This window comes from Muntiacus reevesi, chromosome 15 (genome assembly GCF_963930625.1).
Source record: "Muntiacus reevesi chromosome 15, mMunRee1.1, whole genome shotgun sequence".
Taxonomy (NCBI): domain Eukaryota; kingdom Metazoa; phylum Chordata; class Mammalia; order Artiodactyla; family Cervidae; genus Muntiacus; species Muntiacus reevesi.
This window is the reverse complement of record NC_089263.1, coordinates 30,406,669-30,421,089: the sequence shown is the minus strand read 5'-3', so window position 1 is coordinate 30,421,089 and position 14,421 is coordinate 30,406,669. Positions and strand designations below refer to the sequence as shown.

The 14,421-nt window shown below is 38.9% G+C and overlaps 1 protein-coding gene across 11 annotated transcripts in view; it reads left to right on the top strand.

The window, feature by feature from the left end:
* Window positions 1-14,421, top strand: part of PEAK1 (pseudopodium enriched atypical kinase 1) — a 309,359-nt gene that overhangs the window by 236,681 nt on the left and 58,257 nt on the right. For all 11 annotated transcript variants that reach the window (XM_065906976.1, XM_065906968.1, XM_065906966.1 and 8 more), the window contains one exon: window positions 3,476-6,732. In XM_065906976.1, the coding sequence (XP_065763048.1) occupies window positions 3,590-6,732 (3,143 nt within the window). In that variant the 5' untranslated portion in view covers window positions 3,476-3,589. The remainder of the gene's footprint in view (window positions 1-3,475; window positions 6,733-14,421) is intronic.

Below are 14,421 nucleotides of genomic sequence, written 5' to 3'. Positions count from 1 at the left end.
GTCCAAGGGACTCTCAAGAGTCTTCTCCAACACCACAGTTCAAAAGCACCAATTCTTCAGCTCTTTCTTTATGGTCCAGGTCTCACATCAAACATGACTACTGGAAAAACCATAGCTTTGACTAGATGGACATTTGTCAGCAAAGTAATGTCTCTGGTTTTTAATATGCTATCTAGGTTGGTCATAGCTTTTCTTCCAAGGAGCAAAGGTCTTTTAATTTCATGGTTGTAGTAACTATCTGCAGTGATTTTGATGCCCAAGAAAATAAAGTCTGTCACTGTTTCCATTGTTTCCCCATCTATTTGCCATGAAGTGATGGGACATGCCATGATCTTCGTTTTTTGAATGTTGAGTTTTAAGCCAGCTTTTTCACTCTCCTCTTTCACTTTCATCAAGAGGCTCTTTAGTTCCTCTTCACTTTCTGCCATAAGGGTAGACAATATGCAAACAATTGGACCTGCCTATGTGCCAATAAAACTTCGTTTATGGGCACTGAAATATGAATTTCATATAATTTTGACTTGTCAAAAAAATAATACTTTTTAACTTTTTTCAACCATTTAAAAATTTTTAAAGCATCTTTAGCTTATGAACATACAAAAACATGCAATAGACTAGATTTGCCCTATGGTTTGTAATTTGTTTATCCCATTTCTCTCATCTATACATATTTCTGTCCTTTTGCCAGTTCTACCTTGTCAGGATTACTATAAAAGTCTTGAAATCTGGTAATATGAGTCCTCCAACTTTGTTCTTTTCTGAAATTATTTCCGGCTATTTTAGTTTCTTGGCCTTCCCATATACATTTTAGAATCAACTTGATGATTTCTACAAAAAAATCCTCTCAGATTTTGGTTGGAATTACATTGAATCTGCAGAGCAACTTGGGGAGAATTGACATCTTAACAACACTGAGAAAACTTGATATATTTCTCTATTTACTTAGGTCTTTGATCTCTTTAATCAGTCTTTTAGTTTTTTGCATAGAGATTTTGCACATACTATATTGGACTTATACCTAAGTATTTCAGGTTTTTTGGTCAAAGCTGTCTTTTTTAAATGCAGATTATGTCATTTTGTTTCCCTGTTTAAAACCCTGTGGTGGGTTCCCACTGCCCTTAGGAAACTCTTTACTTTAAAAGGCTATAAAAGGCCCCATGTGATCTGGACCCTGCTCTCTTTTTCAGCCTAATTTTATATTCTATTGTTCTCCTTGCTCAAAATGTTTCAGTCTAAGAATAGCAAGAAATGGTTTTATCAACCAAAGGATATAGCTTTTAGAACATTTGAAAGAGTAAATAAATACTTTCAAACAAACACTTGAAAAATATATTTTAACTTTATTGAAAAAAGACATTCCATGATCTCCAGCAAAGAATGAACTTAGCTTTTGGCCAAGTCATTGGACTCTCTGTGTGGAATTCTTTGATCTTTGTCTGCATTTCTTCCACTGAGGCAGAGTGCTCTGTGAGTGTTGTTTACAAGGGATGTAGCTTTGTATATATTAGCTAAAGAAAACGTTCTTTCCTTTCTTATAAATGTGCTGAAACTTGACGAAAGACTGTGTTTCTGACAAACCAAAGATTCTGGTCACTGTCATTGTCCATGAATGAAGTTAAACTTTCCAGCTATTAAAATAGTTCTTACATGTACATGCCCACTGCCAGCATTATTATAATATCCAAAGTGGAAATGTAGTGGGAAGGTCTGTAGCACTGTGTCAAAGAGAGAGACGAGAGAGAGAGAGCCACATGATTTTTTTTTTTTTAAAGATAAGCCTCAAAACTAGCACATTTAATCAATCAGTGTTTATCCAGCTCCTTGCTATTGTTGTCTAGTTACTAAGTTATGTCTTAAGTCTCTGCAACCCTGTGGAATGTAGCCCAGTAGGCTCCTTTGTCCATGGAATTTCCCAGGAGGAGTACTGGAGTGGGTTGCCATTTCTTCTCCAGGGACTCTTCCTGACCCAGGGATCAAACCTATGTCTCCTGTATTGGCAGGCAGATTCTTTACCACTGAGCCACCAGGAAAGCCCATCCAACTCCTTACATTAGACATATATAGAAATGAACAAGATATAGCCCAGGCTTTAAAAAGTTCAAAAACTAGTGAGAAAACAGACAATTAAAAGTGAAAGTGCTAGTTCATGGAGATATGTCTAAGTGACTTTGATGATACCGAGGAGAAATGAGTAGCCAAGCCCAGTGGGATTTAGAGTTTGAAAAGACTAGTTGATTTTTAAGACATAAGGCTAGAAGGGAGGCAAGGACTATATCCTGAAAACCTAAGAGGCTTGTATTTCATCCGATAACTCAAAGGTTCCAACACCTCAGTGTACATAGAATTGCCTGGAGAATTTGTTTAAAGATCAGGTTCCTGGAGTCTTCCCTAAGAGACTGACTTTGAGTGTTTTCCCAGGTGGTTCTTACCCATCTAGCAACCCCTATCTGACATTTTGGAGTCAATGCATTAGGTAATATTGAACCACAGAATAGTTAAGCTAGGTGATATGGTGAACATTTTAGCATTATAGAAAAAACAATCTGATAGTAGTAGAGAATGTTAGAGTCACCTGAGAATTCACTAAGTGCAAATTCTGATGCAGTAGGACTGGGATTGGACTTTAGATACTACATTTCTAACAGCCTTCAAGATGAGGCTGATACTACTCTACTAAGGACCATAGTTTGAGTAACAAAGGTAGAGAGGTTAGATTGGTGAGGCTACTGGCATGGAGATCAGTTAACAACCTATTGTAGGAATCTAGGCAAAAGATGGTGAGTGAACTACCAGCAGTGTCTGATAATGGGAAGGAGTTCCAGTGAAATGTAATAAATAAACTTGGCAAGACTAATTTACAGAAGGATTTAGGATGTGCAGTTAGAAGTGTGGGAGAGGTGTCAAAGATGATCTGAAGGTTGAAGCTTAGCTATCTAGGTAGATGATAGTGACGTAGCTGAATTAGGATAAAGACAGAGGAAAAAGGTGGCCTGAAGGGTAGAGGAGGGCTGGTTAGAGTATAAAAGCATCTTAACAGTTGAGGAAAGAGGTGGCCAAAAGATTAGTCCTGGATACATTGTGTTTAAGGAGTTTCTATGAGGTATCCAAACATAAAGGGTAGGCGAAAGAAGAGGAACCCACAATGGACTAAGAAGTTTTAGGTTGGAGGATAACAGAAAGAATGGTTTCATTTCCAGGAGGGGAAGCTCACAGTATCACTGTCACAGAGACATCAAGTGAAATATTATATATACATACTTGGTTCAATGAGAATGCATAAAATTATGGTTTAAAAACTAGCATTTCAAAATGCTAATTAACTAAAGAGAGTTCATAAAGTGACCAAATTAGTTTATTTCTCTGTCTTTTGATTTAAGGAAAATAGGAGCCAATATTTTCTAATCATTCATCATAATAAACCTCATAGTACCTTTTCCATTCATATTTTCTTCTTCTCTCCCCCTTCTGCCATCAGGTTGATCACACTTACAAGAGCTGCTAAGGAACACAGGGGAGGTGAAAACTAACAGATGAAAGTTTTGCCATGCACTGAAAAGAGAGCATTGTCTGTGAAGTTCTATTTTTAAAAATGTCTGCTTGTAATACCTTTACTGAACACGTTTGGAAACCTGGTGAATGCAAGAACTGCTTTAAACCTAAAAGTTTACACCAGCTGCCCCCAGACCCTGAGAAGGCACCCATCACCCATGGCAATAAAACTAATGCCAACCACAGTAACAACCACCGAATCAGGAACACTGGAAACTTCCGGCCTCCTGTGGCTAAAAAACCCACCATCGCCGTGAAGCCGACTATGATGGTGGCAGATGGGCAAAGTGTGTGTGGTGAGCTTAGTATACAAGAACACTGTGAGAATAAACCTGTCGTCATAGGATGGAACCGAAACAGGATGGCCTTGAATCAGAAACCACTTAATAATAATAATGAAGATGATGTTGAAGGATTTAGCCATGTCCCTAAGCCTTATGGGAATAACGATAGTGCAAAGAAGATTTCAAATAACAATAATGGACTAACTGAGGTATTAAAGGAGATAGCAGGCTTGGATACCACCCCTCAAGCAAAAGAAAATGAGACTAACTCCAGAGAGACATTCTTAGGAAGAATAAATGATTGCTATAAACGATCCCTGGAAAGGAAGCTTCCACCAAGTTGCATGATGGGCGGGATGAAGGATACTCAGGGCAAGCACGTTATTCTGAGTGGGAGCACAGAAGTGATCAGTAATGAAGGGGGTCGATTCTGTTACCCAGAGTTTTCTAGTGGTGAAGAGAGCGAGGAAGATGTGCTTTTGAGTAACATGGAGGAGGAGCACGAGAGCTGGGATGAAAGTGATGAGGAACTGCTGGCCATGGAGATTCGCATGAGAGGGCAACCTCGCTTTGCCAACTTTCGGGCAAACACTTTGTCTCCGGTGCGATTCTTCGTGGACAAAAAATGGAATACCGTCCCCCTGCGAAATAAATCTCTGCAAAGAATCTGTGCTGTAGACTATGATGACAGTTATGATGAAATCCTGAATGGTTATGAAGAGAATTCTGTGGTCTCCTATGGACCAGGAAGCACTCAGAGCATGGTGTCATCCGACTCCACATCCCCAGATTCCTCTTTAACAGAAGAATCACGTTCTGAGACAGCCAGCAGTTTATCCCAGAAGATCTGTAATGGGGGAATTGCTCCTGGTAACCCGGGAGATTCTAAGGACTTGAAGGAAAGTGAGCCCAATTATGAAAGCCTCTCTGGTAATGACCAGGAAAAGGACTCCTCACAAGCCTCTAAAAGCTCGGTAAAAGTTCCAGAGACACACAAAGCAGTCCTTGCTCTCCGATTAGAAGAGAAGGATGGCAAGATTGCCGTACAGACGGAGAAGCCAGAAAGTAAAGCCTCTACAGATATTGCTGGGCAGGCAGTAACCATAAATCTTGTTCCTGTGGAAGAGCAAGCAAAGCCCTACCGAGTTGTGAGTCTGGAGCAGCCTTTGTGCAAGCCGTATACTGTCGTGGATGTGTCAGCAGCTATGGCCAGTGAGCACCTTGAGGGCCATGCTCATAGTCCCAAGGCTAAAAGCTCATCTTCTACTCCAAACTCTCCGGTGACATCACCTGCATTGACATCAGGACACATAAGTTCCCATTTCCAAAAATCCAGTGCCATTCGCTACCAGGAAGTATGGACTTCCAGCACCAGTCCACGACAGAAGATACCTAAAGTGGAGTTAATCAGCAGTGGGACTGGACCCAATGTCCCTCCAAGGAAAATCTGTCACAAATCAGCACCTACTTCACCCACAGCTACAAATGTTTCCTCCAAAACCATCCCTGTGAAGTCACCCAATTTGTCTGAAATAAAATTTAACAGTTATAACAATGCTGGTATGCCACCTTTTCCAATTATCATTCATGATGAGCCAACTTACGCTCGGAGTTCCAAAAATGCTATCAAAGTTCCCATTGTAATCAATCCAAATGCGTATGACAATCTAGCCATTTACAAGAGTTTTCTCGGAACCAGTGGAGAACTTTCAGTGAAGGAGAAAACCACAAGTGTAATAAGCCACACTTACGAAGAAATAGAGACTGAGAGCAAAGCGTCTGATAACACTACTAGCAAACCCACTGAATGTCCCCAAGCTAAAGGGTTTTCAAACAGCACAGAGCGTAAAAGGGGCTCAGTGGCTCAGAAGGTTCAGGAGTTTAACAGCTGTCTTAACAGAAGTCAGTCTTCACCACAGAGAAGCTACAGTTCTAGCCACAGCTCACCAACAAAGCTCCAGAGAACCACTCAAGAGCCTGTGGCCAAAGCAGAAGGCACTCAGGAGCCTCAGGGGGTGGGCAGTGGCGGTAGCACCCGAGAGAAGGCAAGCACTGTGCTTTCTCAGATTGTGGCTTCTATCCAGCCCCCGCAGTCTCCTCCAGAAGTGCCCCAGTCTGGCCCTAAAGCTTGCAGTGCAGAAGAGCTTTATGCAGTTCCTCCTGATGCCGGTGCTGCTAAGACTACACCCAAGAGTACACCGGTGCGCCCCAAATCTCTCTTCACGTCCCAGCCCAGCGCTGAGGCTGAAGCACCTCAGACCACAGAAAGTCCTACCACCAAGCCACAGAAAGATCCACTCACAAAGCCAGTCGCCACCCCTCCCTCCAAATTAGTGACGAACCCCCAAAGCGAGCCACCAGCCCCCTTTCCCCCACCACGCTCGACCTCCTCCCCTTACCATGCAAGTAACCTTTTGCAGAGGCATTTCACCAACTGGACCAAGCCAACCAGCCCGACCAGGTCAACCGAAGCTGAATCAGTTCTGCACTCTGAAGGCAGCAGGCGGGCAGCTGATGCAAAACCTAAACGCTGGATCTCATTTAAAAGTTTCTTCCGCCGTCGGAAAACAGACGAGGAGGATGACAAAGAAAAAGACCGGGAGAAGGGGAAACTGGTGGGCCTGGATGGCACAGTCATCCACATGCTGCCACCTCCTCCAGTTCAGCGCCATCACTGGTTCACAGAGGCAAAAGGAGAATCCAGCGAGAAGCCAGCCATTGTCTTCATGTACAGGTGCGACCCTGCCCAAGGCCAGCTCAGCATGGATCAGGGCAAAGCCAGGGCAGAGCAGTCAGCAGTCACAGAGAAGGGTGGAGCAGGGGAGGGGTCACTACAGGACTCAGAGAAGAAGAAAAGGAGTCATTCATCTCCATCACAGATTCCTAAGAAAATTCTCAGGTATGTAAAATCTACTTGTGGAATATAGGAATTTTTTAAAACATATTTTCAGTTGCTGAGTTTTTTGCATCTTTAAGATTGTATGAGAGCCATTTTTGTGTTGTAAATAGCACTCAGTGGCCATCATCTATCTTTATAACTGCATTCCAAGAGTAGAATATTATTAAAATGATCATATTGCACTGGACAAGTTTTATTGCTCTGGATCTTTAGCTAAAGTAGTCTGCTGCATTCTGGTAAATGCAGAGGAACTTTAACATAGAAAAACAAATTTGTAACACTTTACTAGCAGTAAATAATATGTTACTTTGAAATGCTATGGTAGTATGAGGAGGAAACAAGATCAAATGAATAAATGGTGATACTATTCTTTACTTCACTGTAAGTGAAATCAAACTCTTTAAGCAATTTTTTTTTTTTTTTTTGGCTTTCACTAAGGTGTTGTGTCTATATGGATTATTTTTTAGGGGAATGTTTGTTCTTTTTACTTCTATCTCTTTCTTTCATATTTCATGTGTCATGGAAAGGTTGGGGAAACAGCAAGCAATTTATAGTTTTTTAACATATAGGCGAAATAATAGAAGTTAGTTATTGAGATTGAGACCAAGTGGTATAATTCTCAATCCAACTAGGCAAACTGCACACCCACACCAGTTCTCTAAGCATCAATTTACTTTAATACTTGAATACCTGTCTGTTGATCACCTATCCTTTATAAGTCATATCCCAAATATTTATATCAAATCCTTGTAATAGCCCTATAAGCTGAAAACCAGAGAAATTAAAAATTGGCCAGATACACACATCTAGTAATTGTCAGAGCCAGAATTCAAACCCTGATCTGTCTCACTCTGCAACTTTTATTCTTCCTATAATGTTGCATTGTTAATGTACATAGAATCAAACAAAGTTTTTGTACTTTCACTTGTAATCATTCACATAAACATTTATGTTTAGGAAGTGTAAGGTTTTTTCTTTCTCATTTGTATTTTAAGCAAACTTAATGTACTTCCAATAAGAACAAGGAACTGTTATCCAGGTTTGTAACAAATGGGATGATTTCCTTGTATCCCCTGCCCTTTTTACTCTTACAAAGATACACCCTGAGTATTCCATTCATCTGATTCTGAGTCTTCCTGCCTCTTGATTTACAGTGAGCCTTCTCTCCCAGGTCTGGCCTTCTCCCAGCAAAGACAGAAAACTCTGGTTCAGGACAGAGTCTCTCATCAGCTTTTCTTTAGAAAAATGTAAATAAAAATCAACCCTTAATGCCTTCATTTCTTCTAGCAAAATGCCAGGAAATTCTATATATATTCTTTGCTAAAATAAGCTTTTTATACATACCTGCAACTAGTTATCAAAATGCTAAGAAGTTACTGTTTTCCTTAAATTCGTGTAATAACAAAGCAAGTAGAATAGTGGTAATACATCTCTGGGAAGAATAGTCTTGTCATTAGTAGCTGAAAGTAGATGATAGAATATTGTACTCCAGTAGTAATAAAACACATGTATTGCAGGTTGCTGTTTTATTTAGAAAAGAAGCAATTTAAACAGTACATGGCTGGAGTTACCTATGACAGAATGGCAGATGGTTCATGAAAATCAATAAATGTCTTTACTCCTCATTAAGTATGGTTGTGGTGTGTTTATCCACATCCTGGAAGGCAGAGTCAAGGAATAATTTGGCTTCTGTTCAGTGGAATGAGATTCTCTACTTCGGCTGCATGCCACCGTGTGCGGGAATGAGGATAACCTGGACCCTTGGCATGGCAGACCTCTTGCTAAACAGCTTATATTGTCAAAGGTTTGTTGGCATATAGCCCAATCATAACTTCTACAATGTATTAGTTCTTTACAGGTAGCATCCATTTATCCAAAAGATGCAGTGCATTTACCCCACTGGTTGTCAGATTTAACCATGTGTCTCAGTAACTGGAGGACTATTAAAACACAAATTGCCAGGCCAGGCCCCCGGAGTTTTTTGACTTGGTAGGTCTGAGTTGGGTCCTTCTAACAGTTCCCAAATGATGATGATGATGCTAATCCTGGGGCCATACTTTGAGGACCACTGGTCGTCCTCCCATTTTCAAGATATGTACTATAGTTTAAATAAAGAAATTTTGAGGCATTAAGCTTTTCTTAGAGGCACACTGGAATTTTCACATTTCATAATGTCCCAGACTAAGTAGAAAAAGAGATATTAGTGTTAAATAGGTTTTTAAAAAAAAAAAAGAAAAAAAAAACTTTTTGGAGAGTTTAAAACTTGAATACTCATGTTGAAAAATATACACCATTTGCTTTTTCAATAATTATTCCATTTACTTGGATACACCATTAGTATTTACTTGAAGCAACTTTGAGAGGAAAAACATTACTGTCAAATGTCAACATTTGTGTTTCCAGCTTGATGGCAATGTGATCATTAAATTACCATCCCACGGCTGGGAACACATTGCTGGAAGAAATGAAAATGCAAGTTTTTCTATAAGTAAATGAAGATTCCAAATCTAAATGGTACACAAAGAATGAAAAATACTGTACCAAAGGCCAAACCCTAGGCTCTGAAAGATGAGAGACTTTGTAGAGCCTTGCATTATGAGTTGAGATTTTTACGAAGCTCATTTATTTGACTGTTCAAGGGACATAAGTTGAATGTCTTAACTGTGCTGTCTATGTGCCATAGGGATAAACAGGGGTAAAGATTATCACACTGCTGAAATAGTGGATGTGGGTTTGACTTCGGTTTCAGCTGTCTGTCTGAACCTTCAGTCTGTAATTAATTTGGGGATATAATAGTAACATATAAAAGACTTAACACAGGGTCTGGCACATAGTAGGTGCTTAAAAATATTACTAGACCCTCTGCCCTCAATGTGATAAATGCTTAAACAGTGTATACTCAGAATGACACAGAAGCACAAAAAACAGAGTGATTAAATCAGCTTAAAAGACCTGAAGTCAGCTTCTCAGAAATGAAATACAAACCAGGTATTAAATGACAAATGAGATCTTGCCAGCTGGCTGATGAACACACTGTAGGCGAAGGAACAATATATGCAAAGTCACAGAGATGATGATGGCAAACAGAAGCAAGACAGGTGACTGGAAAAGAATAATGAGTAAAGCAGTGGTTCTTCAGATGTGGTGCATGCAAGGTCAAATAATGACCGTGAAAAAGTCACCATTTTCTTAATAATACCAAGACATTATTTTTCTTTTTCAGTATATTGACATTTGCAGTGAAGATGCAAAAACAATAATGGGTAAAACCACTTACACCTGTGCAAATCAAAACCATGGCACCATATGGTTCCAGTAGTTTTAGAAAAACAAACATCAGTTTTACTTAAGAATGTCCTTGATGAAGTAGCACATCTTATTAAATCTCAACCCTTGAGTACGTATCTGTTAAAAAATTCCGTGTGATAAAATGAAAAGTACACAGAAAGTATTTATGCTGCATACCAAAGTATGGTCGTCTCAAGGAAAACCACTTGCTAAATAGTTGAAGTTTCAAAATTTGAATTACAAAGCTGAACTAGCCTCTTTTTCATGGACCATCTTAAAAGAACAAGTGGCAGACCAGCTGTGGTTATTCAGAATTGGGTGTTTGGAGGATATTTTCTTGAGAATGAGCACAGTGAGCCTATTACTTCAAGGAAAACAACTGACAGTATTTCTCATCCATGATAAAATTCATGCTTTCACACAAAAATAAGAATTTTTGAAAATTTGTATCTGCTACCATGACAGCCTGATAATACTTAAACATTTTTTTTCTGATGAGATTGCTGGTGGCATTAGCAAAAAACATTTTTTTAATTTTGTAATGAAATGTGTCAACATTTGGAAGATCCACATAACTCAGTGAACCAATTACTTCCAAATGATCCCATTTAGGATGTTACAGAATTATGCATGAGTAAAAGATCCATTGAAACTGCAAGTTAAACCAATGAATTTAATGTAACTGAGTACAAAAAGTTCATTGATATGGTTTGAGATTTCGTATTGCAGGTAACTTTTAAGAAACTACCACTTAACCAAGATCTGGTATAGTACCAAAGAAGAATATCCAAGATTATCTAGACAACTATTAATATTCCCTTGCCACCTGCATACATGGATGTGACCAGATATTTTTCATATACTTTAACCAGAGCAAACATATCAGAGCAAATTGAATGCAGAGGCATATACGAGAATCCAGCGGTCTTCTGTAAAGCCATAATATTAAAGAGGTTTGGAAAAAAATATTTTGGTTAATATTTAAAGGTTTACTGTTTTTAAATGGTTTAATCATTTTTTAATTTTTCAGTTTTAATTTCTAATAAAATAAATGTCAATAGCTATAATCTACAAAAACAAAGAGCCCTTACAGTTCTCAATAACTTTTAAGAGAATCAAAAGTTTAAGAACTGCTAAGAAAGACTGTGAAGAGCCTTGCATACTACATTGAAATGTTTGGCCTTTATGTTATAAATTTTGTAGCAGAAACAGCTTTCAAGGGGGAAAGTTGTGTGATCTAAAAACTTTTCTGGCAGTAGTATTAAAGATGAATTGGAAGTAGAAGATGTTGGTGACAACAATACCAATCAAATTTTGGCTCAAGAATGTATCCATAGTCATCATTTCTATCCAACTAGTCTGGATCAAGAGAAATTAATTTAGTGGTTAGTCAGGTCTGTGACCAGGTGGGAATTTCTCCATGATAGTTTTTAGAAGCACTAGTTTACCTACCATCTCTGCAACTCTTCGGTGTCCATAGCATGTCCGTAATATTGTGTAGTGAGAAAAATGAATCACTGAAGTCAGACAAAGATTTTAGTTTGAATTGTGCCACTTGTAATTGCGTGACTTTTGACTTCACCTCTCTGAGCTGAAGCTCCCCAGCATGTACTATAGAGACATCATGAGGACTACCTACCTTAAAGAGACATCATGAGGACTAAATAGATATCTGTAAAGTATTGTACAATACCTAGCAATATCAGTTGACTTCTTTACAAATTATGCTTAGGATATCAGAATTTAAGATAATCTTTGCTTAATGTTTTTCTCCAGCATTCTATTCTTATAATAGCCAAGTGCTCTTTCTTAAATGTAAGCCCAGTCATATCCCCACACTGAAGGCCCTATATGTGTGACCTCTGTCTACCTGATTAATCTTACTTATCCTCTTCCTCATGTGCCTCTGGTTATTCTGGCTTTCTTTCTGAGCATCTTGTTTAAAATGTTGACTGTGAAATTGTTACCTCAGTACCACCTTTAATGGAGGACCACTTTTAATCCCAAATTTATTTCTTATCTCTCCATCTCTGCTTCTGCCACTTTTAATGGAGACCATAAATAAAATAGTTCCTTTCGGTTTCTTTCTTTCTTGCTTGCTTTGGCCACACTGCACAACCTGTGGGATCTTAGTTCCCCAACCAAAGTTGAACCCAGGCCCTCGGCAGTGACTGCACAAGTCCTAACCAGTCCCTGAACCACCAGGGAATTCCCCTTATTTTATTTTAAACTTTTTATGAAAGAAAATTCTAAACATACACAAAGGTAGATAGCTTCATAAAATGAACCACCACTTACCCTAAAACCACAACAGTTATCAATTTATGGCCAGTCTTGTTCACCCAAACCTCATCCCATTCCCCCCATTATTTTGAAGTAAATACCAGGCATCATTTCATTTGTAAGTATTTCAATATGTATCTCTAAAAGATAAAGGTGTTTTTTTTTTCCCTTGAAACATGTGCCAAAAGAATTCCTTAAACTTGAATGGCTAACCCCTAGCTAAACATCATCAAGATTTTAAATATTATGTATATTCTTTTGACGCCTACATTTATATCTCCATTTCTGATCTCTTCACCTATGATTCACATGAAAGTGAAAGTGAAAGTCACTCAGTTGTGTCTGACTCTTTGCGACTCCATGCACTATTACAGTCCATGGAATTTTCCAGGCCAGAATACTGGAGTGGGTAGCCTTTCCCTTCTCCAGGGGATTTTCCCAACCTACAGCTATCCATTTGATATCTCCACTTAAACAACTGGATATCTCAAATGAAATGTGTCCAAAACAGAACTCTTGATTTTTCCCTACAAATCTATTCTATCCCAAGCCTTGCCTTGCTAAATGGTCCCACCATCCATTTAGTTGCTCAGATTAGAAAACTAGGAGTCATCTTTGATCCTTCTCTTCCACTCATCCCCTACATCCAAAATATCACCAAGTGTTGTTGACTCAACCTCCAAAACATATCACAAATCTATTTCCTTCTCTCCATCTCTTCTTCTACCATGCTGGTCCAAGCCACCATTTTCTCTCACCTGGCCTACTAAAGCGTTTTCTTAATTGATCTACCTGCCTAATCTCTTGCCCCTTTTAATCTAATTTCTCTGGAACAGCCGTGTATTCTTTTTTTTTTCTTTTTTTTTAATGCATTTATTGGAGGATAATTGCTTTACAATATTATGTTGGTTTCTGTGATATATCAACATGATTCAGTCACAGGTATACATATGTCCCCTCCCTCCTGACTCCCACCCTATCTCACCCCTTTAGGTTGTCACAGAGCACAGAGTTTGAGCTCCCTGCATCATACAGCAAATTCCCACTGTTTATCTGTTTTACATATAGTAATATATATGTATCAGTGCTACTCTTTCAAGTTGTCCCACGCTCTCCTTCCCCCACTGTGTGCACAAGTCTATTCCCTATGTCTTCACCTCCATTGCTGCCCTGCAAATAGGTTAATCATTACCATCTTTCTATATTCCAGGTATATGCATTAATATGTGATATTTATCTTTCTCTTCCTGACTTATTTCTCTCTGTATAATAGTCTCTAGGTTCATCCACCTCATTAGTACTGACTCAAATGCATTCCTTTTTATGGTTGAGTAATATTCCATAGTATATATTTTTTAAATGCAAATCTCATTGTTTCAACACAGTGAAAGAAGTCCCTACATAATCTGACCTCTAACTACTGGTATAACCTGTCTCTTACTCACCACATTACTCATGAACTTCTCACAGTAGGAGTTTTCTTTCTGTTCTTCAAACATGCCAAGCCTAATCCCTTTTTATCAGCTGTTCACTCTGTTTGGTATGCTTCTTTCAGATCTTAGCATGGCTGACTCCTCGTCATTCAGCTCTCAATTTAAATGTCACTCCTTCAGAAAATTCTTCACTGGCTACTCAATCGTAAGAAACTTCCCCCACCCTCAGTCACTCCCCATCACATCACATCATCTTTTTTTATTTTAGATTTATTCACATGTTTATCATGTTAAAAAAAAAAAAAACTCTTCCATCTTTATTTCATTCTTCCCTTCTGGATTCAATTTACTTCCTCCCAAGGTATCCCCTTTTAGTAGTCTTTTCCATAAACTGGTGATAAGCTCTTGATTAATTGACTAAAATTGTTATTTATTCCATGATTGGTAGACAGTATCTATTGCCAGTCACATACATGTTCTTAAAAATTTAGCTCAAAGGATTTCCCTGGTGGATCAGTTGTTAAGACTCTGTACTTCCACTCCAGGGGTTGTTTGTTGCTGTTGTCTAGTTGCTAAGTCACATCCAACTCTGCGACCCCATGGACTGTAGCCCACTGAGCTCCTCTGTCCATGGAATTTCCCAGGCAAGAATACTGGAGTGAGTAGCCATTCCCTTCTCCAGGGG